Consider the following 25135-nt stretch of genomic DNA (forward strand, 5'->3'; position numbering starts at 1 on the left):
GCTTATTCACTGCTCAAGGAAAGAATGACCTCCTACTGTGTGTCACGGACCAGGGCCCAGAGCTGAGTAAAAGGTGGCTCTGCAGAGCTCCTGAGCTCCTGTGTCCTATGTCTTAGTGCCCACCCATCAAGTTGTTTCCTTCTAGTCTTAACTGTGTGGGAGAGACCATCCTGACGCCTTTATCCCTAACGGATGCTGTTAGCTCTCTGAATGGTGGCGGGTGTCCATCTCGAATGAGACGCGTGTTACCGCATCAGCAGCACTGTGGCTGGGGCTGGCCTGTGGCCTCAGAGATTTCTCTTCTGGCCTCCTATTTTGCACGACTGTCCCTTGGGGCAGTTTACTTCACGGGTGGGGTTGTACTGCAGTGTGTTTCAGCGCACAGAGGCGAGGGGCGTCCACGTGGGGTGAGGAGGTCTACGACGGCAACTCTCCAGAGTCTGAGCATGAGAACACGGGAGAATGTGCTCAGTGAACTGAAGGCAGGCCCGGAACCCCGTGGCTGGGTGGCATGCATCGCAGAGGTGAGAAAACTGCTCCAAGGACATGTGGCTAAGTCCTCAGAAGAGCAAGAACATTTCCAACCAAAGACAAGATGCAAGACTTCAAAGACAGAACTTTCAGTCAAAGGAAAGGCAGAAGCTCCGCTGTTCATACTCTTCTAAGCATTGTAAAGGGCTGGGAAGGTGGCTCAGTGGCAGAGTACTTCCCTAGCATGCATGAAGCCCTGGGTTCGATTCCTCAGTACCACTTACACAGAAAAAGCCAGAGGTGGCGCTGTGGCTCACGTGGTAGAGTGCTAGCCTTGAGCAAAGGAAGCTCAGGGACAGGGCCCAGGCCCTGAGTTCAAACCCCAGGACTGGCAAAAAGAAGAAAAAAAAAAAAGGGTAGAGTTAAAAATCAAGAGCAGCATGACTTCAGGAAAATTCAGAGGATTTCTTTCTACCTTGATCCTCAAACAGGGATCAGCAGCAGACACTTCCCCCTGAAAAGAACTTCCTTGGAGTTGAGACAGAACTGAAAATCAAGGCTGGGCTCGGCTCTCCAGGAGCCCGCTCCTACTTACTGGGGTCACACAGTTTAACTTGCAAGTGTCTGGGAAACCAGCAGTAGCCGTAGGATGAATAAATCACCCTCTTGTTATTCTGTGCCACTCTTTCAAGAAACTCTAGGGCTTCTCATGCCATTCACAGTGCCACTCGGAGAAATGAAGGCAGGAGACAGCTTGCCATCTACCCTGCTGTATTCCCTGGCCAAAACTACGGGGATGAGAAGTGCTAGGGAAGAAATGGCAGGGTATGGCGGGGCGCTGGTGGCTCACGCCTGTAATCCTAGCTACTCAGGAGGCTGAGATCTGAGGATCGCGGTTCAAAGTCAGCCCGGGCAGGAGAGACCGTGAGACTCCTATCTCCAATAAACCACCAGAAAACCGGAAGTGGCACTGTAGCTCAAGTGGTAGAGCGCTCGCCTTGAGCTGAAGAGCTGAGGGACAGCGCCCAGGCCAGAGATCAAGCCCCACGGCCAACCAAAAAAAAAAAAAAAAAAAGAAAAGAAATGGCAGGGTATGGTGCAGGGAAGTCCTAGTGTAAGACCTAGAGACGAGAGCCTTACTGTAGATTGCTAGATCTAGATCTATTGACATCTATAGATAGAAAAAAAATATGTGTATATACATGTCCAGATGTATTATTAGTCTGCTTACACAAAGTTAGATGCCTAAGGCAAGCTACAGAGAAAGAAAGGAGGATCATTTAGGTTATGGTTTGGAGTCCAAGACTGGATGGTAGCCGGGCGCTGGTGGCTCACGCCTGTAATCCCAGCTACTCAGGAGGCTGAGATCTGAGGATCATGGTTCAAAGCCAGCCTGGGCAGGAAAGTCTACAAGACTCTGATCACCAATCTGACCAGCAGAAAACAGGAAGTGGCCCTGTGGCTCAAGTGGTAGAGTGTTGGCCTTGAGCTGAAGAGCTGAGGGACAGCGCCCAGGCCGAGTTCACGCCCCATGACTGACAAAACAAACAAACAAACAAAGGCTGGCTAATGGCATATGGCATCATTTCACCCAGAAAGCTCCTTTCATTATCACCCCTTGGAAAACAGCCTCATTCCTCCAGAGACCGGAGGAACTCCCACAAATCTCTATCTCCTGAAGGGTTCCAAAGCATCTTCCAATAGTGCCAACCTTGGGACGACACTTCCAATGCCACAAACCTTTGTGGGGACACAATTAAAATCACAGCCAAACCACAGCACCAGGCATGACTATTACTGGCTGAGCACCTGGGCAGTTGCGCACCTCTGAGTCTTTGTCTATATGGTTACTGTTGACGCACCTGTACACTCAAGTGGAAAAATCCACATTGACTACACCTCGAGTCAGCATGAGCTGAGGCATGAGCCCGTGGGAAGGGCTGACGGTGTCCTTCACCCCCGCCACGCCCAGGTGGTAGCGGAGATATATGGAAGGAATAACTGAGTAAAAGTCAATTTGGGGCAATAATCAAATCCAGACCATGCCCCAACCTCATCCCGACTACCGAGTGTGATTCTGAGAATGCTTATCATAGAAAGAGCGCCAAGGAAGGCGAAGCACACGCACAGGGCTGCGTCAGGCCTCCACAGTTCGGCGCAAGTCATGAGATTCGATATCAAATCATCTTGAGAAAGTCAGAACTTAGGCTCTTGAGATAGTACACTTTTACATGTTTAGGCAGGGTGGTCTTCAGGATGGTGAGGGGGCATCTCTAATGTTCTCTAGGTCTAAAGCCCCTTTGTGACAATCTGGCGAGTCCTGGCTGGCTCAGGTTGAGGCAGGCAGGCGACCTTCAGATGTCATAGAAACACTGCTCAGAGTAAAGACCGCACTTGTGTCAAATAAAGCTCCAAGTAACTTCTACCCTCTGTGCTACAGCAGTATAAAAACAGCTGTCTTTTGCAGTGTTTTCATTTTTCAGACTTCTTAAAACACCAAAACTTAAAAACCACCAAGCCAACAGAAAAAAAAAAAAACAAAACCAAAAGAACAAGAGTATTTCTTTTGAACACTGTTAAAAACATTCCCAGAACTGACGATGGCATTTTACCTATGAAAGTTTCTGTAGTACCCCACCCCTCTCCCCCACTCCTTCCTTTTCTTTCTTTCTTTCTTTCTTTTTTTTTTTTTGCAGAAGTTAATACATTTACTGACTTTTTCAAGTCTTAATTTACAAATATAGCCAAATATGCCAGTAACTATTAATGGAGAAGCTAAGAAGCACATTACTTTGTCATTTGTCCATTCTGAGTAAAAGGCTCCCAGAAAGCCTGCTGATTGCTACTGGGCTTTGTGGAGAACCATGCCTTTTTTGTTTTTGTTTTTGTTTTTTTTTTTTTTTTTTAAATCCCCATGAAGTGTTCTTTATCTACTTACACTAGTGTAAAAGAAAAGATATGGCACTGTTCATTTTTTCAACTCCTGGGCTATTTGGAGAACATTTGTAGTAGACCAATAGCAAAACTGACTGCGTTAAACTGCAGATAAAGGCATGATGACAGATTGCAGTCGCTTTAATTCATAAAGAAAACATTTGGGGCTCCTGGGAATGCCAAAACAAGCCACTGTCACCCAGTGACTTCATGCTAAGACACAAACTACATAATATTTTTCAGTTAATGACAAAGGCTAATGAATCTGTGACTTATCACAAACTCTTACTTACGAAGAGGTTTTTTTGGTTCCTTGGAAAGCATTTCAGTCTCCCTGTTTTACAAACACACAAATAGAATTGTGAAATGACGTCATTCTGTTTCATTTAATTACCTCTGAAACGCTTTCTATTTAATATTCATTACTCAAAAGCTAATTTAAAAGAGAAAGAGATTCGACTTATTCAAAAAGATGTACTGTCATTCACAGCAATAGTTATCTAATATACAGAAGTTAATAAAGCAGATTAATCTACAAGTCCCTTTAAGCCATTCTTGAGTTTTGAACAACTGCCTCTTTGGCCTTTCACCTTCATGCTGTGCACCAGTAGCAGGTGCCAGCTGTACAGAAATTATAGCTACTGCATTTGGACGCAGAATCTTTTCTTACTTTGCTTCTGACCAGCAGCTGACCCTGTAGGAGTGATTGTTCCTGGTGCCGGCCTAAAGGCTACACAAACCAGGAGCAGATAAACAAAGGCTGCAGACACCAGCTGCCTTGCCTAGGGGGACCATCCCAGGCTGACACCTCTACTCCTTCTCTAGCATCCCAAATTGCTCCTTGTTTGTTTCCACACAAGCATTTCATCCTTGTTGTTTTCCGTGAGGGTAGGAGAGGAGCCCTTCCACCCCAAGTAACAACAAAACCCCTCCTTTCCCTGGAACTTGACTTTTGAGTATTCTATGTCAAACTGTGCCATTATGATGCTAATCTAGGCCTGATTTAGCAACTTTAATAAGAGGCTAAACCCTCTTGTAATTAGATAATAAAATTTTATTATGTATTTTAATATTAAAAGTCTTAAAATCAAACTCTTCAAATCATATGCTGGTACAAAAACCAAGGCACTTAAATATCAGAGCCTCGGAAAATGGGAACTAACGACCGGCTGTGGCTAATTCCTCACCCTCAGAAATGTAAACACGGATTCCTCCGTGGTGGCAGCCCGAGCTGGCCCCTCCAAATCCTGTGCAGGAGAACCGGCTCAAGGGTAAAGCACACTCTACCATTTCCAGCAACAGCAGGAGATGGCTCTGACAGTTATTTCCAGGATACAAATTACACAAGTATAAAAACAATCCCCATAATGATTAAATGCAGTTATGTACATAGGAGAATACCAGTGCAAATGGTAACATATTTAAATGGTTTTCCTTCATTAAAAAAATTATATATGATATTAAACCATCAATCACTGCTGAGGCACAGGAGTTTAAATGTATTGTCACTGGCTGAAATAAATGACTTGGAGACTGGATTCTGGCTCCCTCAATATGGTGTCTTTGCTGTTGCTTAGTCACCCAACTCTCTGCTGGTTTGGGCTACATCTGGTGGATTCCATCCCTTTCAATTAATAAGGCAAGTGATGCTATCAGTGGATTACATCCTTAAACTGTGCTTAGAGGTAGAAAATCACACGTCCTGGTAGGATGGGAGGGAGGGCTCTTTCATTTTGTTAACCGTTTGGAACAGTGTTCACCACACTTCTTTATTCTATAGTATATAATGATCTAACTACAGCAATTCCATTTGGCTCCTTCTGTAGTGGTTGATAAATATGTCTGATAGCTACAGTTACTGTCTGCAGGTTGTACTTATGAAAAATGTTTGTGTGGGTTACTATGCAGATGTTCATGGACCATGGCAAGGTGTCAGTCTCTGCCAGGGGTTTGGACAAACACCAAGATGTAGGGGATCTTGGGAAAAAAACAAGGCACCCTAACAGTGTATTCTGATCGTCATAACACTAATTTGGCGACTGTAAGTCAAGAAGATGATTCTGAGCCAGTCATCCAGAAAATATACCTATAACAAAAATTAAATCAAAGTGGCAAAAATGTGGTTAATAACAAATGGCTTAGACTTGCATAAATCCTTCTAAAAATGAACAAGTAATTTCATAATGTCACAGAATGCCATATTAATAAAATTAAGAGTTTTCCTATTTTAAAAATTAAGAACATTAAATTTCTAACTAAACTAGTACTTGAGGGTAGCAATCACAAGTTTTTCATTCTTAAGAGGCTTATTTCCCATTAGGAATTTTATGCCTAGTTGTTACCCAGGTATTTTGTTTCAGCCTTGCTCCTCCTGGATATTCTGATTTCATCCTTAGTAACTAGATTGTGCCCATCTTCACACACACACACACACACACACACACACACACACACACACACACACACACACACACACACACACACACACACACACACACACACACACACACACACACACACAGTGCATGCACACAAATGTGCTTGTACACACGACCATATAGTCATACATATACATATGCACACACTGAAGTTATTCAAACCTAGTTATCTAAAATATCTAAAAATAACAAAATGTTGAAAGGTGAAGACTTGAGCTTCACTGTAACCCTCCAGTATGCGCAGACACAGATGTAATCAAACACGCCCCTGCCTTTAGTAAAAGAAAAATAACATTAAAAAAATAAAATAATGGCATTCCTCTCAAATAACAAACAAAAAAGTATGCTTCAAAGCCACTGAACGATCAGACAGAGGTGGCTGGACCGCAGCAGGCTACCTGGAGGCTGGGCCAGACCTACCCCAGGACCACGCACGGAGAGGTCTCAGTTCTGAATTTCCTTAGGGTTGCATAATACAGAGCAGAAAGTTGACAGCCGTATGTGATGGACTGCCATTGTGTTCTGTTTTGTCTTGAATTTTCAACTGGTGGACAACATTTAAAAATCTGGATTTTTGGCTTCTCTTTAGGGTAGACATTTCAATACCTCTGGCAAGCGGACTTCTGATATTCTTGTAGGACACATTCAGCTGGCGCTGTGTCAGGGTTTCCTTCCAGTGTTCCTCATTCTGCCCGGCCTGAGGCCATCTTAGCTTGTGGTACCTGGTAGGGACTAGACAAGGTGTGATCCGGGGTCGGACTTAGACTTCTGGCATGGCGGTTAATAGGCCAGATCGTGCTGGCCAGTAAAGAGCTGCCTTTAGAAGGGGGGGCGTGGTGAACACCGGCATTCTACACTGACTGGTCAGTGCTGGAAGGACCAAGCACAGAGCGGTGCTGGGTGTGAGGTCAGAGGTCAACCTTGGGCTTCTCTACCATCATGTCCAGCTGCCATGCTGATGCTGGCCTAGAGAAATCAGGTTACAGGAAACCTCAGCAGCTGCCTCAGAGGCACTGAGGAGCATCGCGACCCGTCGTCCCACTGGCTCTCATCTTCTCAAGGGTGCACACCCACCTACGCTTTACAACCTCCGTGCCTGGTCACAGCGTCAGGCAACTTCCCTCCCAGGGATAGAGGACATTGGTCTAATTTACTCCATCTTAAGGTGACCGGGGAGGGCTGACGGATGCTTGACTTGCCTTACTTTAAGTGCTTAAAACACGTACAGGTCCTTGGATTAAAAGCCACTGAGCACACGAGAAAAGCAGATCGCTTTTTGTGGTTAAGCAAGTGAACTGTCGTATCAAACAGACTTTGGTTGGAAAGTTACCTAATTTTTTTCTGCCTCAGTTTCTATGTCTGGTTATATTATACCTTCACAGACCTACGGTGTATCTGGTAATACAAAAGCAACAAGCTTAAGGTTGCGCAGGCACATAAGCACCGAAGCCTGCCAATCCCATTCTTTCCTAGAAATAGGACACGAGTCCTGGCGCAGACTGCTGGCAAGGAGGCCGCGGTCACCGCCAAATGTGTGAGGCACACCTCTGACAAGAAGTGTCAGCTTCCCTTTGGTCGCTGGCTTCCATCAGTTCCCTATCAAGTCACGAATATTTTTTCATCTTGGTTTTTTTTTTGGGTCCGGTCGTGGGGCCTGAACTCTGGGCCTGGGCGCTGTCCCTCAGCTCTTCAGCTCAAGGCTAGTGCTCTGCCACTTGAGCCACAGCGCCACTTCTGGCTTTTTTCTTTTTGCTTATGTGGTGCTGAGGAATCGAACCCAGGGCCTCAGGCATGCAAGGCAAGCGCTCTACCACTGAGCCACCTTCCCAGCCCTCATCTTGGTTTTGATATAAAGCTACTGTCATATGTTTAGCAATAAAGTTGTAAATCAACCAGATTTGAGTGAGCTGATTACATGGAGGGTGAGTGTTTATGTAAGGGCCACTGAAAATGATCTGGTCAACATTAGAAAGTCTGGGTAATTACTTGTTAGGAGGATGAGAGATGTGATGTGACGATATTTTGCCACATCTGTGAGAATCTTGCTAAAAGTTCTATAGGCCGAAGTTTTCAACTCAGTTACAAATGCAACTGCATTTTCTCCTACTTAGTGTTATAAAATGGAATCGTAAGTATGAAAGATGTATAGTGTGTCAAAATGTTGAGCGATATCATTTCAGGATCAACACAGAAATGAAAAAAGTGCAGATGACTTCCCTTTTGCTGCAATTCACTCTGGGAGGCATGTCATGAAGAGCACTATACAAAAGCAATTTTCATTGATTGACTGACTGATTGAGGAAAAAGGGTAAATGCTCTTTTTAGCTTACATCCCCACTGAAGCAGGATTCTTACAGCTTCTGACAGCTAGTCACAACCTGTAGTTAAATTCCATGTTACCAAACAACAACAAAGATGAAATAACAATGAAATAAAAAAAGAAGGGAGGGGAGAAATAAAACCATAATTAGAACTTTTCTGGGACTTTAGCACTTTTGAGCAAAAAGACAGATAAGGATAAGATAAATTCAAACCTAACCCCTCTGATCCTTCTATGCAACATGTATAGATATGAAAGTAACACTGCTAAAAATACTTGTTAATAAGTTAACTGCGTAAGAGAATAATGAATGCTTCTGTGGAAGGTGGTATTCTCTCTAGGGCAACTACTTTCCTTTGATGTTCTCAGTGGAGAAGCGTTCAGTATCCAGTGTCCTGTCCGTCTCATTTCAAAAAGAATCAGTCTGTCAAGTGCCGCTTCTAATCCAGCACATCTTTCACTCTGTGACATAACCAAGTGAATGCTTCTCTATGGTTAGAGTTGCAAATACTTACCACCAATGATGAAACCAAGACATTCACTTACAAATGGTAACTTCCCAATTACTGTATTAGACCAGTGTCTAATCTATTAATCAGGAGTAATTAGTAATACTAACACTGTTATCATTGATTTGTTTATAACATTTTTAGTTTATTCTTTTTTTTTGGGTCTGGTCGTGGGGCCTGAACTCTGGGCCTGGGCGCTGTCCCTCAGTTCTTCAGCTCGAGGCTAGCGCTCTACCACCTGAGCCACAGCGCCACTTCCGGCTTTTTTCTTTTTGCTTATGTGGTGCTGGGGAATGAACCCAGGGCCTCATGCATGCAAGGTAAGCGCTCTACCACTGAGCCACCTTCCCAGCCCCTAGTTTATTCTCTTAATGACATTAAAACACTTTAGGAATCCTTCCTCCAATTTATGCAAACTGAGTTTTTCTCAACTGTTAAGTTTAAGCAGTAAAGGCTAGGCAACACCTTGCACTTCAACCAGACTCAAAGGAACTAAAGGTAGATGTTTACAAAGTTACATTTGTATGTAAAGCATGGAAGATGGCCAACTTGACTCTGTGTGTGTGTGTGTGTGTGTGTGTGTGTGTGTGTGTGTGTGTGTGTGTGTGTGTGTGTGTGTGTGTGTGTGTGTGTGTGTGTGTGTGTGTGTGTGTGTGTGTGTGTGTGTGTGTGTGTGTGTGTGTGTGTGTGTGTGTGTGTGTGTGTGTATTTTTTTTTTTTTTGGTCCAGTCGTGGGGCTTGAACTCTGGGCCTGGGTGCTGTCCCTTAGCTCTTCAACTCAAGGTTAGTGCTCTACACTGAGCCACCTTCCCAGCCCTGCAGAAAATAGTTTTTAAGACAATGTTTCAAGCTGTATAGGGGTAGTAATAAATACTTTCAAGTTGACTCCAGGCACTCAAAATTTCATTCCCAGGTTGCTGCATACAAACAGAAAAGCCTGAAAGGAGGCTGCCTACTTAAATCCATGCATCCTGTACTATGGAATGCGAGGAGGTAACTTCTGCAGTTTAGAGCTGACTCTCTTCATGCAATTAAGCTTTCAGCAAAATAGGCCCAGGCTGGAGGAAAAGAGTTCAAACTAGTAAATAATTGCAGTATCATTGCATCAGTTTAGCTTAAAGAGCTGACAGGCCCTCTCTAAACTCCAAGCACAATTAGTCATTAGGGTCTACTTTTCCATCACTGCTGAGCGATTTGTAACCCATTCCTTTTAACAGGGTTAGGCATTACTCAACGGACACAGATGCCCTGAAAACCAAAACCGCACGTTTAGAAGCAGCCACCTTGTTTACTACCTTCCGTGATAGGCAAATCATCCACCAAAAACAGCGTTTAATGGGCAATCAATGAATAACCAATGAGTCACTTTTCATCTGAGTGTGAAAATGAGAATAATCTAATACAAGGCCCCTCTGGTGAGGGGGGACCTGAGGTTCTGCTGCTCTTCAGGGCTGATTTATAAGGTCTTCGAAAGCTGATGTACACAGACCATCAGGGGGACCCATCCCCGCTCATAATAACCCCCAACAGGCCCACTCCCTCTTTTCCAAGTCTATCCCTTCAGGCTATTAGTTCTGTCCGGCTAATTCTTCCCACTGCTCCTGCCGGCTGCTTTTACCCTGACCATCCGTTCAGCCCAGCCGACTCAGAAGTAATTTTATACGCAGCAGAGAGCGGGTGGAATTGATTTTTCACTCAGCACTCAGTTCCCATCTGAATAATTATCAATTTTAGAGCCTCATAAAGGGAAGAGTCAAAATTTCAAATCAATTCAAAAGAGCTTTTGAGACGACAGACACTGTGCATAAGAATAGAGGTCAACGTTGTCGGTGACCTGAGGAGATGATGTCAGGTATTACCATGCCCAATAGTTGACATCAGAGGCACTCAAGATGATAGAAACCAGTGCAGATGCAAATCCTATGTATGCTGACTACCAGGGACCAGTCATCAATATTTAAAATGTATCTGAAAGCCTACAATCCAAATAAATAGAATGCATTCCGTTGTTAATAAAGATTTATCACATCTCAGTCATATACAATAAAGTGAAAGAGTACCGCCTCTTATTAACACAGAGAGATGATTTAAGCCAGCAAATGCAAGGTGGTCCTGAGTAAAGACACACTTGATGCTCTTGTGCACCACCGTTTTCTGTGCTCACAGATGATCAATTTTGGCTAAAACTCTCTGCTACAGATTATGGGACAACGCATGATTACTGCTCCATGTTGGGTGAGTGACTTGGCTTTAGACTTGTCTCTTGCTATGGCGGGGAGGGCTGGGTCTGATTTCTGGAAAATCCATGAATATTGATTTTCTTTCATCTGGCACAGTGCTCATGTGTTTGGTGCTGATGTAGAGCATGAATTTACTAGAGGAAATAAATAACCATGGATTTGCCAGATTCCCAGGAAATCCTATCCCCTTGCTGCACCACCCACCTGTTGTAACCGTTCAGGGTCAGACCAATCAGCTGCAGACCTACAGCCTCTGGTCATTACTCAAAACATGAATACACCCCTACCCAATCCATACACAGAAAATAACTGCTAAGCTAAACATTCACCACAAATAGTTTGCATAAGTTCTTTTAAGTATTAATTTTCATTAAAGTTTAAATGACAAGGTAGCAAGAAACTAAGTATTTACATTTGTAAATCATAGATTAGTATGGACACAATTTGGCAAAAGAAAACAACTTAGCAGGGTGCTGGTGGCTCATGCCTGTAATCCTAGCTACTCCAGAGGCTGAGATCTGAGGATTGTGGTTAAAGGCCAGCCAGGCAGGAAAATCCATGAGACTTATCTCCAATTAACTGCCAGAAAACTGGAAGTGGAGGTATGGCTCAAACTGGCAGAGATCTAGCCTTGAGCAAAAGAGTCAGGGATAGCACCCAGACCCCACGACTGACAAAAAAGGACAAAAAGAAAAAAATAGGAAGATATTATTTTTCCAATTTAGTGGATACAGAATTATCAGTAGTATATCCACTAAAAAGGCGTGTACATTCTGTGCTTTGCTTGCTAGGAAGGTTCTCTGCCACTTGAGCCACACCCCCAGCACTTTTTGCTTTGGCTTATTTTCTAGGTAGGGTGCCTGCCTCCTGTGTAGTGTGGGCGTGCGTGCTTTGGGGATATGGTCTTATCACACCCCCCCCCCCCCCGCCTCCCCCCTCGACTGGCTTCCAGCCACTCCAACCTTCGGTTCCCCCTCACATCTACTTCTTGAGTAGCTGGGATTATAGACTATATCCTGTATATTCATTTTAAAATGCACATTGTGAACTGTGATTTGCAATTTAAAGTTTGTAATTTAAAACTTAGACTGAACTCAAGTTAGCCAATTAGACAGTACAGTTGAAAAGAAAAGCATGTGGGTTGTTAATTACATGCTCTTGGGAAATATTACCTAACTTGCCTGAAGAGTGATTCCTAATGTGAACTTGGGAAGAACACTAACTATGCTGTGCTGGTTCCTAGCAAGTGGCCGCAGCAAACACTAGGCAGACAGCAGACTGAAGATGGATTTTTCAGAGGCTCCAGGTAAGAAGTCAGGGTGACTATTTCTAGCTCCAGTGTGCCTACCTTTTCTCGGGCCTCTGTGGGTTCGGGTTCGCCAGGGTGAGCTGAGCGACACGCAGGTACTGAGGCTGGGGCCCTGGGACCAGTGTACATCAGCTTTCAGGGAAAGAACTCCTAGAGAGCAACTGCTAAAGAGCCTTGGCAGCAAATAGAAGGGAAGTGTAGGGAGCTGGCTGGCTTCTGGGAAAGACGTGAACACTAGATTACCTGCTGAAGAACATCTGGGTTTTGCTGCATAAAGTGTAATAGTCTCTGACCAGCTTGCACAGCCTCTCGGCATCGAAGGGCCTTCTTGCCTTCTTTGGCAATGTGCTTGAAGAGGTAAGTGACGATGTAGTCTAAACTGGTGCAGCAGCTGGAGGAGACCACTGTATCTGTATGAATAGTAAATAAGGGTTCATTTGCATTGTTGAAGTGTTTGCTGCATTCCATTATAAAGTTTGTTTTAAAAACCCTGATTTTCAGTCATTAACATCAAACTCTAAGTTCCTTGGAAATAAATTCTTGCCTTGTTTTTCTAAACCTGGTGTGCACCTAGGCCCTAGCACAGAGACACATAAGAAAATGATATCCTGGTCTGCATTGGACGGAGGTCTCCATTTGGGTTTTGCACACGTCTGCTCAGTTCAAGCAAAGTTTATGAACTATCTACTTAGTGTAAAGTTCTCTACCTCAGGTGCCCTGGGTGTAATCTTCATCCTGATGTCAAAGAACTCAGTTTAATGCAGAAGTCACTGTGTCAAAATGAGCAACGTATGACGTGTATGGCTTTGAGGGCGAACTCATGTTGGTTTGGGGTCAAGGAGAGTATAGTGAAGGAGCCCTGGAGTTGGGCTTGGAAAGAATATTCCAGTTAGATATGAGGAAGGTCATTTTCAGGCAGAGATGAACAGGAGGCAGTACAGTGTAGATGGGAAACGGATTTTAGAGCCACGCATCCTTTTCAATTATTTGCTGTGCTATTACTCTGAAAAAGGCATTTCACTTCTCTTACCATTTGTAAAATACTTCGCAGACGGCAATGAGAAGAAAATAAGGTTATCAGTAGTAAAAGTGGCTGGTATTATTGACAGTTTACTATGTGTTATTACAGTGTTAAAAGTTTTACATATGGGAACACTAAGACTCAGATTAAGTGAAATGTCCAGTGACACATAACTAGAATACTGTGATGGCCATCATATGAAAATAAAGGAGTTGAGACTGTAGATCTGTATCCTTAATCTCTAAAATAAAACCAGGTATTAAGCAAAAAGTATAAGCAAACATCAAGTGTCTTCTTCAAACCCCTGGGCACTCAAGAGCTGGCTGCCCCAGGGAAGCGGACGGACTCAGCAGAACGCTTGGCTTGAGGAGGGAGAGAATGAATAGGGGTCATGAGGGAAGGCTGACCCAGTACACTGGGGTCTTCCTTGATGTTGACGTTCAGCTGGTATTACTGAAGGTTTTCTGAGTTTGTAATTGGTGTGATAGTACCCCTAGATTAACATCTCATTCACATCTAACTACTATTGTGTATGACATGCATTATTTTCATTTTTTAATATGTAAAAGCTAAGGTTAGGATATAGCTTATGTCTAGCATGCACAAGTCCTGGGTTTGATCTACAGCACTGAAAAGGGGAGAAGAAAATGAAAACTCCCTGATTACATGGTTTATTCAAACTCCGTAATTTCAGCTCATAGCATAGATGGTGCCCATGATTTTTGGCTAATGATGGCATGCAAAACACAAGATTTTTACTGGTAAGAAAAATGATTAAAAATGATAAATATAATAGCTCCAGAAGAGAAGTGTGTTACAGATTTCATAGTCTCAGACTGGTAAAAAGAATTTACCAAAGTGAGTGGAGAAGCAAAGGTTTATTAGCATGCTGCTCAGAGAAGTAAAGGGCATCTAAGCAATACAAGAATATCTCTGCTGCCATTGTGCAAGCGTATGTGGTTGGGGAAAGGCTTTTAGTGAGTTTCCTATGGTTCTGATTGGCTACTTCCTTTTCCTAGGTCATGCTGATTGGTGGTTGCTTCCTCAGCACATAGTTTGGATTTTGTGGGTATGGTTCTAACACGCTGCCTTCACTCCCTCACCCCTCCTGGCTCTTGGAAGTCTGCCATATCTCCCCAAGCAGGACTTTCTTCCACAGAGGAGATGAGACAGTAGGGTTGAGAAGTAACAGTAAGAGAATAGTTTCTTATCATTCTATTTATGCTCAGACACATATATGTCTAAAATACTGTGTAATATGTGAAATACTGTCTGAGTATAAAAATGGGTGGGTGAACTCACTTGAGAAATTTTTCTAGAGAGGGTCATGAGTTCTGTTGAGAAATAATAACACTTGGCATCGCTATCATATTAAAAGCTTAAAGCAGCACGTCATTTGAATGTGAGGTGTCAGGGAAAGTTAAACAAGAAGGAGGTGTAGGGGAGACCTGACACAGAGACAGGAGCACAAGGGCAGAAGATTAAGGGAAGTAACAGACAAGATACAAATCGCAGTTTTGGAAAAGAATAGGACTATAAAATTTTTAGGAAAGAAGATTTTGTTTTCTTCCTCATAAAGTGATGGAAATTTGATGAATCAACTGGTTGACTTCTTTGTCTTTTCCCACTAACTGGGATTGCTCTGTAGAAAGAGAGCATCGGTTACAGAATCTGGGAGGTAGCACAGGCGTGGGCTATGAGTCAGATGTAGATTTGTTGAGTTGGTTTGTTTTCTTTTTCTTTCACATCTCTACATTTGAAGTCCCAGTTATAAAAACAAACAGATTAAGTACCTTAACACCTTAACACCTACAACAGCAAGCAGAAATTGATGTGGTCATGTTCACAAGTGAGGAGCACTATGCTATCAATCATACAAAAGTTTATGGACTTTACATGGATTTGGTGACTGTGCATGGCATATGCGCTGCATTAAAAGGTTTCAATCTGCTCACTCGGCGGTGGAAAAGCAGGCAAACACTTTAGACACAATGGCTGGGGCACAACTGCTTGCAATAAAAGCAAGAGGAGCCTCCATTATGGCGGTTAGGGGCTTTGAAAAAGATACATAGTACTTCTAGGTAGATTTAAACATGTGCAATCATAAGGATCAAGGGCATTTGGTCAAAAACAATGAATAATGCTAAGGATGGGGTTGGAGGTATGGCGCTGCTGGTAGAGCACTAGCCAATGAGCAAGAGTGTCAGGTACTGAGTTGAAGTCCCTTCTCTGACCTTACACTGCAGGTCAAGCTATCCCATGCGACTCATACAGAGGGCGCTTCTGACAAAAGGGTATGTGGACATCAGAGCTTTAGATTCAGTAGTAGTTCTCGGCTTTTAATGTTTCTCCTCTGGTTCCAGAATAAGATTTCAGGGCCTCACACTCGCTTGCCTCATTCATTCAGCTGCTGTTCTACCACCTGAGCCATGTCTCCATCTCAGCATTTTGTTGGTTATTTTAGACACAAGAATCTTGTGGACTTTTCTGCTTAGGCTTGCTTTGGAGCTCAGACTCCTAGTCAGAGCTAAGATTACAGGTGTGAACCACGACATGTCTTAAAATCTTTTTTTTAAAAAAAGGGTAACATCCATCATGTAGACAAATTTGGCGTTTTTTTTGATATGTGGTTTTGAACTCTGGGCCTCGTACGTGTGAAGTTCACATTCTATCGCCAGGCTACACCTCCAATCCTGGAAATAATTTTTAAGTATATTAGGTACTGTTCTCTCTAGCAACTGGTCTCCACAGGAAGCGCATGCATCATTAATAGCCCCCTGCTTACGAAGAGGCATCATGGAAAGCTGTGCTGAGAAGTTAGCTGTGTGGGGAGAGTTGCTTAACTGAGAGTCACGAAGAGTGATAACCAGCCGAGCCCAAACGCGCTTCAGCTCAGAACCCCTGGCCACAGCAGAAGGATGAAGGTTTTGGAAAAATATAGTTTAAAAGGCAATTTCAGAGACAAAAGTGCCATTTGAGAGGCATAGTGCTGGAAACAGAGGGGCACAGGTTTAATCTATATTACTTAAGATGTTTGACTCCACTGAGGTTTGAAGGCATTGTGTAAAATATACTACATACTTCCTACTTTTTGTACACGACGTGAAACATTAATGAGATACACTATGTAAGACTGAAACATAGTGCCTGACACACAGGGAGGGTTTCTTTTTTTTGCTTCTTTCCTGGCAATTTCAATCTCTTTAAATACCAAGCTTGACAGACTATTCAAAGATCTCTTTGCTCTGAACAGATGCAATCACGCTGTTCAGGGGACACTGTGGAAAATGACCTGTGTCACTTGTAGGCAGGGGTGGGAGGAAAGCAAAGGAAGAGGTGATACTGTCCAAGAAAAGAAATCTACTCATTATCTGACTTATGAACTGGTAATCCTCTGTGTAACACCTTAATAAGTATAAAATTACAAGAGCAAAAAAGTTAAAAAAATCTCTTTTCTCTTTCACATTATTTAATGTCTGTAAATGCTAACATTATTTCTTCAATGCTTTGCTTTCACATTATGATTATACTGTATGTGCTATTCAGGAATGTGTTCAAACCAAGTGTGGCTGCTCACACTAGAAATTCTACTTGGAAAACTGAGATTGAGAGGATCATGGCTTGAGGCCAGATGAGCAAAAGGTTCATGAGACACCTACCTCAATGGGAAAAGACTTCATGAGACCCCACCTCAATGTGGAAAAAGATTAGCACAGTGGCATGGGCCTGTTCCAACAGCCACAGCAAGAGGCATAAATAAGAGATGGCAGTCTAGGCTTGCCCAGGCCAAAGACAAAATCCCATCATAGAAGTAACCACAGAAAGTCAGGTGTGGGGGCTCAAGGCTGTAACCCTAGCTATTTGGAAGGTGGAGGCTGAAGACCCTTGGTTGGGACCAACCAGTTCCTGAGACTCCATCCTGACCAATGGCTGGGTGGAGCGGCAGGTGTCTGATGTGGAGAAGGTGCAAATCGGGGAATCACAGTCATCCTACCCAGGAATAAAGCAAGACTCTATTTCAAAAATAACCAGAACAGGCTGGGAAGGTGGCTCAGTGGTAGAGCGCTTGCCTCTCATGCCTGAGGCCCTGGGTTCGATTCCTCAGCACCACATAAGCAAAAAGAAAAAGCCAGAAGTGGCGCTGTGGCTCAAGTGGTAGAGCGCTAGCCTTGAGCTGAAGAGCTGAGGGACAGCACCCAGGCCCAGAGTTCAGGCCCCATGACCGACAAAACAACAACAACAACAACAACAACAAATAACCAGAACAAAGAGGGCTGGCAGAGTGGCTCAAGTGGTAGAATGCCTGCTCAGAAAGCATGAAGCCCTAAGTTCAAATTCCAGTACTGTCAAAAAGTAGAGGAATAAGAATACATCCTGTTTACATATATTAATGATGAAATTTCATCAGGGAAGGACTGGGCAGTTACTAGTGGGTTCTACCTTTTGCCTGCCCTTACCATTCCTGACCAAGGAAGCACTCTCTCCCTGAGCCTCCCTGCCTGCTCCGCCCAAGCCCTCCACCCGTGATGCCAACCCTCCTCCTAGCAGGTCCCTGGAAATGGTCATCGCCCATTCCAACCACTTGCTCAGCATTTACCACAGTCTATCTCCTGATACGTGCTCGTCCTCCACTGACTGTGCAAGTCAAGCTTTCCTGTGACCAGGCCTTTTCTACCTTGTCTTTTTCAGTACATCGTACAGTATGTGCACAACTGGTGATTACTGAATAAAGGAGTTGTGAGTCCTAAGAGAAGCATCTCATAAGCCTTGTATCTGGTCTCTAAGTGAAAAAGGATGTGAGTGGATGGGCGATAAAAAAAATAGCCTAAAATTAAAAATGCCATCAGTTCCATGTTCAGACTTGAGGCACACAATCTACCACTCTGCTGAGGCACTTGACAGTGTAACCAAAACCTGCGTGCAGCTCCAACAAAACCGGTGTAATGCTACTGAATGCAGATGATACACTTTACCTGTCAGCCTCATCTCCAGCTTGCGATGCCAATGTGCAACCCAAGAGGCTGCAGATAAAAATCATGAGTGCAGGGAAGACGGTTTCTTCTAAGCATCTAGCTGTGGAAGCTGCAGCCTTTATCAGCAGCGTGGTGGGATGAAGAAGGGACAGACTCCTGAGTCAGGTAAACCACTTTACTTTCTGAGCCACAGCCTACTCATCTGTGTAATCCAAGTAATGCTACCCTTAATTCATTCTCTAAATCGTCAGTGAGCACGGATTTCACCCCTGGAGCTCTGCCCCGACCTCTAGGAGCATGCAGTCCCATGGGAAGTGGGAACAAGCAGTATTTTCCAAGTACCTCACGCACTCACATTTGGTGACAACGTGGATGAGAGGGAAATGAACACCCATGGCAAATTCAGGCTCTGAGTGTGTGTCCACTGTCAATACACCTAATGGGTGGCTGTTCTGTCAAGATTCTTTGAGAGTCTTGTTATAATGCAGATTCCAAGCCTGACCACGATCACAGTTTGAGAATAACATAGCTATCTACAACGAATTCAAAATCCACAGTGTTACCTGATCTGAGAAAAAACAATGTCAAGCTAAGCTGTAATAATGAAAGACAAGACTTCTGCTTCTGCCCATGAAGGATTAGCTGCGATGAGAATTTGCCCTCCTGCCATAAACAACTAGCAAACAGGACAAAATATATGAAACAACAGTTCTCAATTACTGCACAACAAGTAGTACAGGCCTTTAAATGAGGGAAGAGGGAAAGGAACGAGCAAACCCCACTACTGTGAGGCTGGCTGGCCAAGCAGTTTTCAGGCTGTGGGTCAGTGAGCTGGGGTGTGGAGGGTGCGGCAGCGGTATCTATCTCCTGGCATGTACATGTACAGAAGGAGACGCTCATGGATATCTGCACGGGAGTCCTTTCTAGTGTTTGTCCAAGTGTGAGAAAAAAGCTCCCGAAAGCTCAAAACCAGCACAGCTCACTGGTGCGTCCTAACCGGGCCGGCCCCTTCGCAGTGGGCTTAATGACTCCAAAAGAAAGACCATACTTTGATCCAAGCAAGGCAAACTGACCCAAAAACTGAAAGGACATCCAAAATCTCATTTTTATTTATTTCCTTTTTGCCAGTGCTCCAGCACTGCTCCTGAGCTTCTTTTGCCCAAGGATAGTGCTCTATTACTTGAGCCACAACACTACTTTTGCTTCTTTCTGAGCACTTTACTGGAGATAAAATTCTCATGGACTTTCCTGCCCAGGCTGGTTTTGAACTGCGATGCTCAGATCTCAGCATCTTGAGTAGCTAGGGATTACAGGTGTGAGCCACTGGTGCCTGGCTATCAAAATTCAAAATCTAACAAGAGACAAAATAGAATTGCTAATGTCTGGCATTTATTAAAAAATCACAAGGGCATAAAATGTGAAAAAAATATGACCAATAAGAGAAAAACAAGTGAGCAGAAGCAGATTCTGAAATGACTTTAAAAGTTAAAAGTTTTATAAATAGGATTAAAGTTAAGGGAAAACATGAACTTGATGAGGAGACAAGAGACAAAGAAAGGTATGAAAAAGACTATGTTGTGCATGCCTGGAGCCTCATCTCTTTGGAGAGGCTGGGGAGTTTGTGGCCAGCCCAGGTTACATTTCTTATACAACCGGCACACATTCCTTCTCACAAAAGGGATTTTTAGAGAATAAAAATACAATGTCTGAAGTTTAAAAAATATTTAGGATTAATAAGTTAGATTAAAATATCTAGAAAAGAGATCACTGAATTGGGGTTACAGCCATCAAAACTACTCAAAATGAAACACAGACAAGAAACTCTAAACCATTATAGGAAAGGATAAGAAAATACTAGGAACTTACTGGCACAGGCAGTAACTTTCTAACTAGAACTCCAGTAGCTCAGCAATTCCTACAGAATGGGAGAAGTATCTTCGCCAGCTATACACTGACAAGGGATTGATAACCAGAATATACAGAGAGCTCAAGAAACTAAACTCTCAATGAATCAATAATCCAATTAATAAATAAGCAAATACATTGAACAGATACTTCTCAAAAGAATTTGATTATTGTGTATTCATGAAGAGAAACATCACAGTAAAACCTCTTTTTACAGTTAAAATACTAATACATTCAAGAGAAAAGGAAAATCTCTTCAGAAGATAAAAACCAAAAGTTAAGAAAGACTGCCAGATACATGTACAGTGAAGGATCTCCCACCGTGCGGGACTGTCGGGGGGGGGGGGGGTGGGGGGAGGGGCGGAGGGGGCTTTGGTTGGAGGAAGCAGGCATCTCTGTCTCCAGCCCCGTTCTCTTCTTCTCTCCATTCCTGACCATCACCAGCTGAGCAGAGCCAAGGAATTTCACTCTTACGTATTTACCCAAGAGGAAAAAGTGGTCATATAAAGACGTGTCCAAGACTTGTTCATCATGGCTATATTCAAAGTATCAAATAATAGAGACAATCCTATTGTCTGTGGCTGGCATGTGCACATCCACACAATGGAGTCATACACAGCAACAGGAAGAACAAGTGGACAGGTAAAACAGCACAGAGAGATCTCAAGGGCATTATGATCAATGAAAGAAGCCGGACACAAATGATTTCCTGGACTCTGTATGAGTCTCCACACAGGATATTCTTGGACAAGAAAGTAGACACTGGTTTCTTGGCACTGGAAGCAGGGATAAGGACTGCTCTGTAGGGACACATGGACGTGTAGCATGGTGATAGCAGCATTCTGTACACTGGTTGTAGTAGCTCTTGAGTGTGTCCACATTTGTCAAGACGCCTTGAAAATGGTGTCTCAAAACTACAGAATTTTATTATATTTAAGTTATGCCTCTTAATAAAGCTTATTACAAACAAACTGTAGGGCTGGGAACGTGGCTCAGTGGTAGAGTGCTTTCCTAGCATGCATAAAGTCCTGGGGGCTGGGAAGGTGGCTCAGTGGTAGAGTGCTTGCCTTGCATAAAGTCCTGGGCTCGAGTCCTCAGTCCCACATAAATAGAAAAAGCCAGAAGTGGTGCTGTGGCTCAAGTGGTAGAGTGCTAGCCTTGAGCACAAAGAGGCTCAGGGACAGCGCCCAGGCCCTGAGTTCAAGCCCCAGGACTGGCAAAAAAAAAAAAAAAACACAAAAAAACCCAAGAGAACTACAACAACAACAAAAAACTGTATATCAGAGTATGAAAACATGCATTTGCTACTTGAAATTAGTATTAATAAAATAATCAGTTTGACTTCATAGTATCTCTTTCTCCTTTGCTGGATTGAGTTCTTAATAAATACACAGGAAGAGACCACAACCAAGTTTTTCCTGTGAAGACAATGTGCATACCCCATCACCCTTACCAAGAGTCGTGAGTCCCTCGGAGATAGATGTGAGGACGTACAGGAGCACGGGAGCCTCCAAGTTGGTGATGAAGCCCATGTGGTCTTGGGTAAGACACTCCAGGAGCGGATAGTAAGACTGGCTCAGCTTCCGATATTGCTACAACAGGAAGAAGGCCAATCATATGATTGGAAATTGTATACTTACACACAAAGTCAACAAATCAATAAGACAATGACTAATTCCAATCCAGAGTTTAAAGAGATCTTGATAGGAATCTCTTGATCTCTAGAAACCTGCATTTGATAGGTTATTCCAACTTACCCTGGATGGCTAACACTTAAATGCTAGTAAAATCCTTAAGGTATGACATTTAGAAGACTAAATTATTTTTCTGAACTGGAGTATTGTAACACAGAATAGTGCTTAATAAATAGCAAGCAGGCAATCTTCCTTTTTTGGGTAACAAATAAATTTGCTGTTGTAATAGGATTTGGCATAATGGTCTGCTTATTATTATTATTATACAATGCGAATCCAGCTAACCAAATCATTACCTTGTAAATGGCTTAGTACTTGCCATATTCTACAGGCAAAAGATGATGAGAAAGACAACAAGCAAATCTCAAATGCATCTCAAACTCATATACAAAGACACTTTATTATAAAACATATAAGGCGGGCTGGGAAGGTGGCTCAGTGGTAGAGTGCTTGCCTTGCATGCATGAGGCCCTGGGTTGGATTCCTCGGCACCACATAAACAGAAAAAGCCAGAAGTGGTGCTGTGGCTCAAGTGGTAGAGCACTTGCCTTGAGCTGAAGAGCTAAGGGACAGCACCCAGGCCCAGAGTTCAGGTCCAGGACTGGCAAAAAAAAAAAAAAAAAAAAAAAAAAATATATATATATATATATATATATATATATATATGTATATATATGGCAAAGCAATATTCTTAAACTGATGCTAATACTATTTCCATAAGAATCATCTGGAGTGCCTGTCAAAAAATACCCTTTCCACTGACTGTGGTGACAATGTAATCGTCACTCTAGCTATGTGGGAGGGTGTAGCAGGAGGATCACTGACAGAGGCCAACCTCAGACAAAACTGTGAGACCCTACTTGGAAATAAAAAACCCCAACAAGCAAAAACGTCTGGGGGCACAGCTTAAAAAGCATGTAGCTCAGGGCTCAGAATCACAGTGCCACTGGGAAAAATCCTTTACTCTTGACATACTAAATAAAAAGCTCTTAGAATGAGCATTGTTAACATGGATGTTTAGTAGGTAGTTTTGGTACCTTCAAGTTTGAGAATTACTGAGTTGGAGATTTGCTTGACTATTGAAAAAAAAGATTGGAGAGGATCACTGCCATACCTCAAGTGGTAAACCAAAAAAAACAGATTAAGAGAAAAACTCCTGGAATAATAACGTTTTCTTGGTGAGCTTCAAATGTATGAAGTTGAAGACGACACATTCTGATCTGACTTAGGTTTCGACTTTGTAACTTGCGTGACGCAGCCATAGCTCTTGAAGAGCATTCCCTTCCACTTTCAGGAGACGTAATGACTGGCTGGAGATGTGGTTCACTGTGACTAGCTCTGGAGAAGAGGATGAGCTAGGCTGGTAGAAGGGCATGGGCGCTTCTCACAGGGTCATCAGCAAAAGACCTACAGACTGTACTTGTGAGAACGTGTGAGCTAATCTGAAGTTGAGTTTGCCTGTGATCTCAATCAGTTATGTGGACATATTGAGAACACACTGATTGCTGTGCAATTTGGTAGAAGTATTTTTTAAAAAGTCTGGTAAACCGGCCACTAAAGAAACTGAGACATTTTCTTTCTTTTCTTTTCTTTTTTTTTTTTTTTTGGGTCCGGTCATGGAGCCTGAACTCTGGGCCTGGACGCTGTCCCTCAGCTCTTCAGCTCAAGGCTAGCATTCTACCACTTGAGCCACAGCTCCACTTCCGGCTTTTCTCTTTTTGCTTATGTGGTGCTGAGGAATGGAACCCACGGCCTCAGGCATGCAAGGCAAGCGCTCTACCACTGAGCCACTTTCCAAACTTAGACATTTTCATTTCCAACAAGCACTCAGTTTTCAAATAGACAACAGAATCTGAAGACCACTGACTCAAATCATAGAATCTAGACGGCAGAAAAGAAAAGGGGCCTAGAGATCACAGTCATTTTAAAGGTGAGGCTAGAGAAATAGGTGATTAATGGCAGATGAACGACGGCCGTCTATGCACCGGGTCACTCAGCGTCTAGTTGACACGCTGACCACCATGCCAGGAAGGGAAAATCCTGCAGCAACCCTGTCTGCCCTGGCTCCAGGAAACACAGGCCTTTTCTGAATTAGGAGAACTGTCAGTGATTAGATGAAATTACAGATTGTATTTCCTCTGTACGTAGAGCCTGGAGCACTCTGGATGGCCAGCCTGCCAGGGGTGGTGTCTGCTCCCCCTAATCTCCACACTTGACATATAAACACGGCCACTAGAATTGTACAAATTCACTAAGTCAGAGCAGAACACAGTCTTAAACGTGAGATGTTCTGGAGTTACATGAACCCCCCAGGCTTCATTATAACGACGCCAGGCCTGTGGTGGTGTTACTTCACGTTCACACAAAGACTCCCGTGGCACATGACTGCTCACCAGTAAGTCACTGTGGGACACCGACAGCAGCATCTTGACAAAGGCCTGAAGTACGTTGTCAAAATGGTTGTCCCCATACAGCTTGAAGACGCCAAAGCTGACATAATTTCCACACAAGGCAGATTTGAGAGCTGCGTAGCAGATGGAGATGCCCTTGAGTTTCATTGGATAAATCTGATCTTTTGAGAGGCTCCCCAGGGACAGGATCCGGTTACCTGTTTTAGGGTAAAAGCAGAAAGACAAAGTGACAGAAGTCAATGTAATTTAAAGCAGTTATGAGGCATATTAGTTGATATTTTCACTTTACTGATAATGTTGCCTTTCCCAACATTGTTCCAAAAACTGAACCAATCCACTGCAATGAGAAACATAAATATACAAGGCTGTTTGCTTGGGAAACACAAAGGGTCCAAGGAAAATTAGTCCAGAGCACTGGGAAAACTTTCTACCTACAAAAAATCTGGATGATTATATTAATAAATAGACATAAAAATTAAGTTATCATTTAAAATTGGTTTATGAACTTTAATGTAGATTTTATCCCTTCAATAAAGAGTTCCAAAGATGGGTGAAATAACCAACTAAGCCAGAGAAAATGGTTACCTGATTATTATAAATTCTGGGTAAAATTTCAACCTTTATATATGATCTTGATCTTGAGTTACTCATTTTCTGTGCTTGGTCCTGGGGCTTAATCTCAGAAGGGTCTCTGAGCTTCTTTGGCTCAAGGTTAGCATTCTACCACTTGAGCTACAGCTCCACTTCCAGCTTTTTTTGGGTTTAACTAGAGATAAGAGTCTCACGCACTTTCCTGGTCAGGCTGACTTCACACCAGTCTGGTACTCAAGAGTAGCTAGGATGACAGGTATGAGCCACCAGCACCCAGCTGAATTACTTCTCGTTTAGAAGCCTCACAGAGAAGTTCTTG

At 43.3% G+C, this 25135-nt stretch overlaps 1 protein-coding gene across 3 annotated transcripts in view; it reads right to left on the reverse strand.

Moving 5' to 3' along the window:
* Nucleotides 1-25135, reverse strand: part of Ranbp17 (RAN binding protein 17) — a 210906-nt gene that overhangs the window by 13160 nt on the left and 172611 nt on the right. For all 3 annotated transcript variants that reach the window (XM_069999204.1, XM_069999205.1, XM_069999203.1), the window contains 3 exons: nucleotides 24208-24422; nucleotides 21574-21712; nucleotides 12465-12631 (listed from right to left, as the gene is read on the reverse strand). In XM_069999204.1, coding sequence (XP_069855305.1) covers nucleotides 12465-12631; nucleotides 21574-21712; nucleotides 24208-24422 — 521 coding nt within the window. The remainder of the gene's footprint in view (nucleotides 1-12464; nucleotides 12632-21573; nucleotides 21713-24207; nucleotides 24423-25135) is intronic.

Source organism: Dipodomys merriami, unplaced genomic scaffold (assembly GCF_024711535.1).
Source record: "Dipodomys merriami isolate MVZ:Mamm:240054 unplaced genomic scaffold, mDipMer1.0.p SCAF_533, whole genome shotgun sequence".
NCBI lineage: Eukaryota > Metazoa > Chordata > Mammalia > Rodentia > Heteromyidae > Dipodomys > Dipodomys merriami.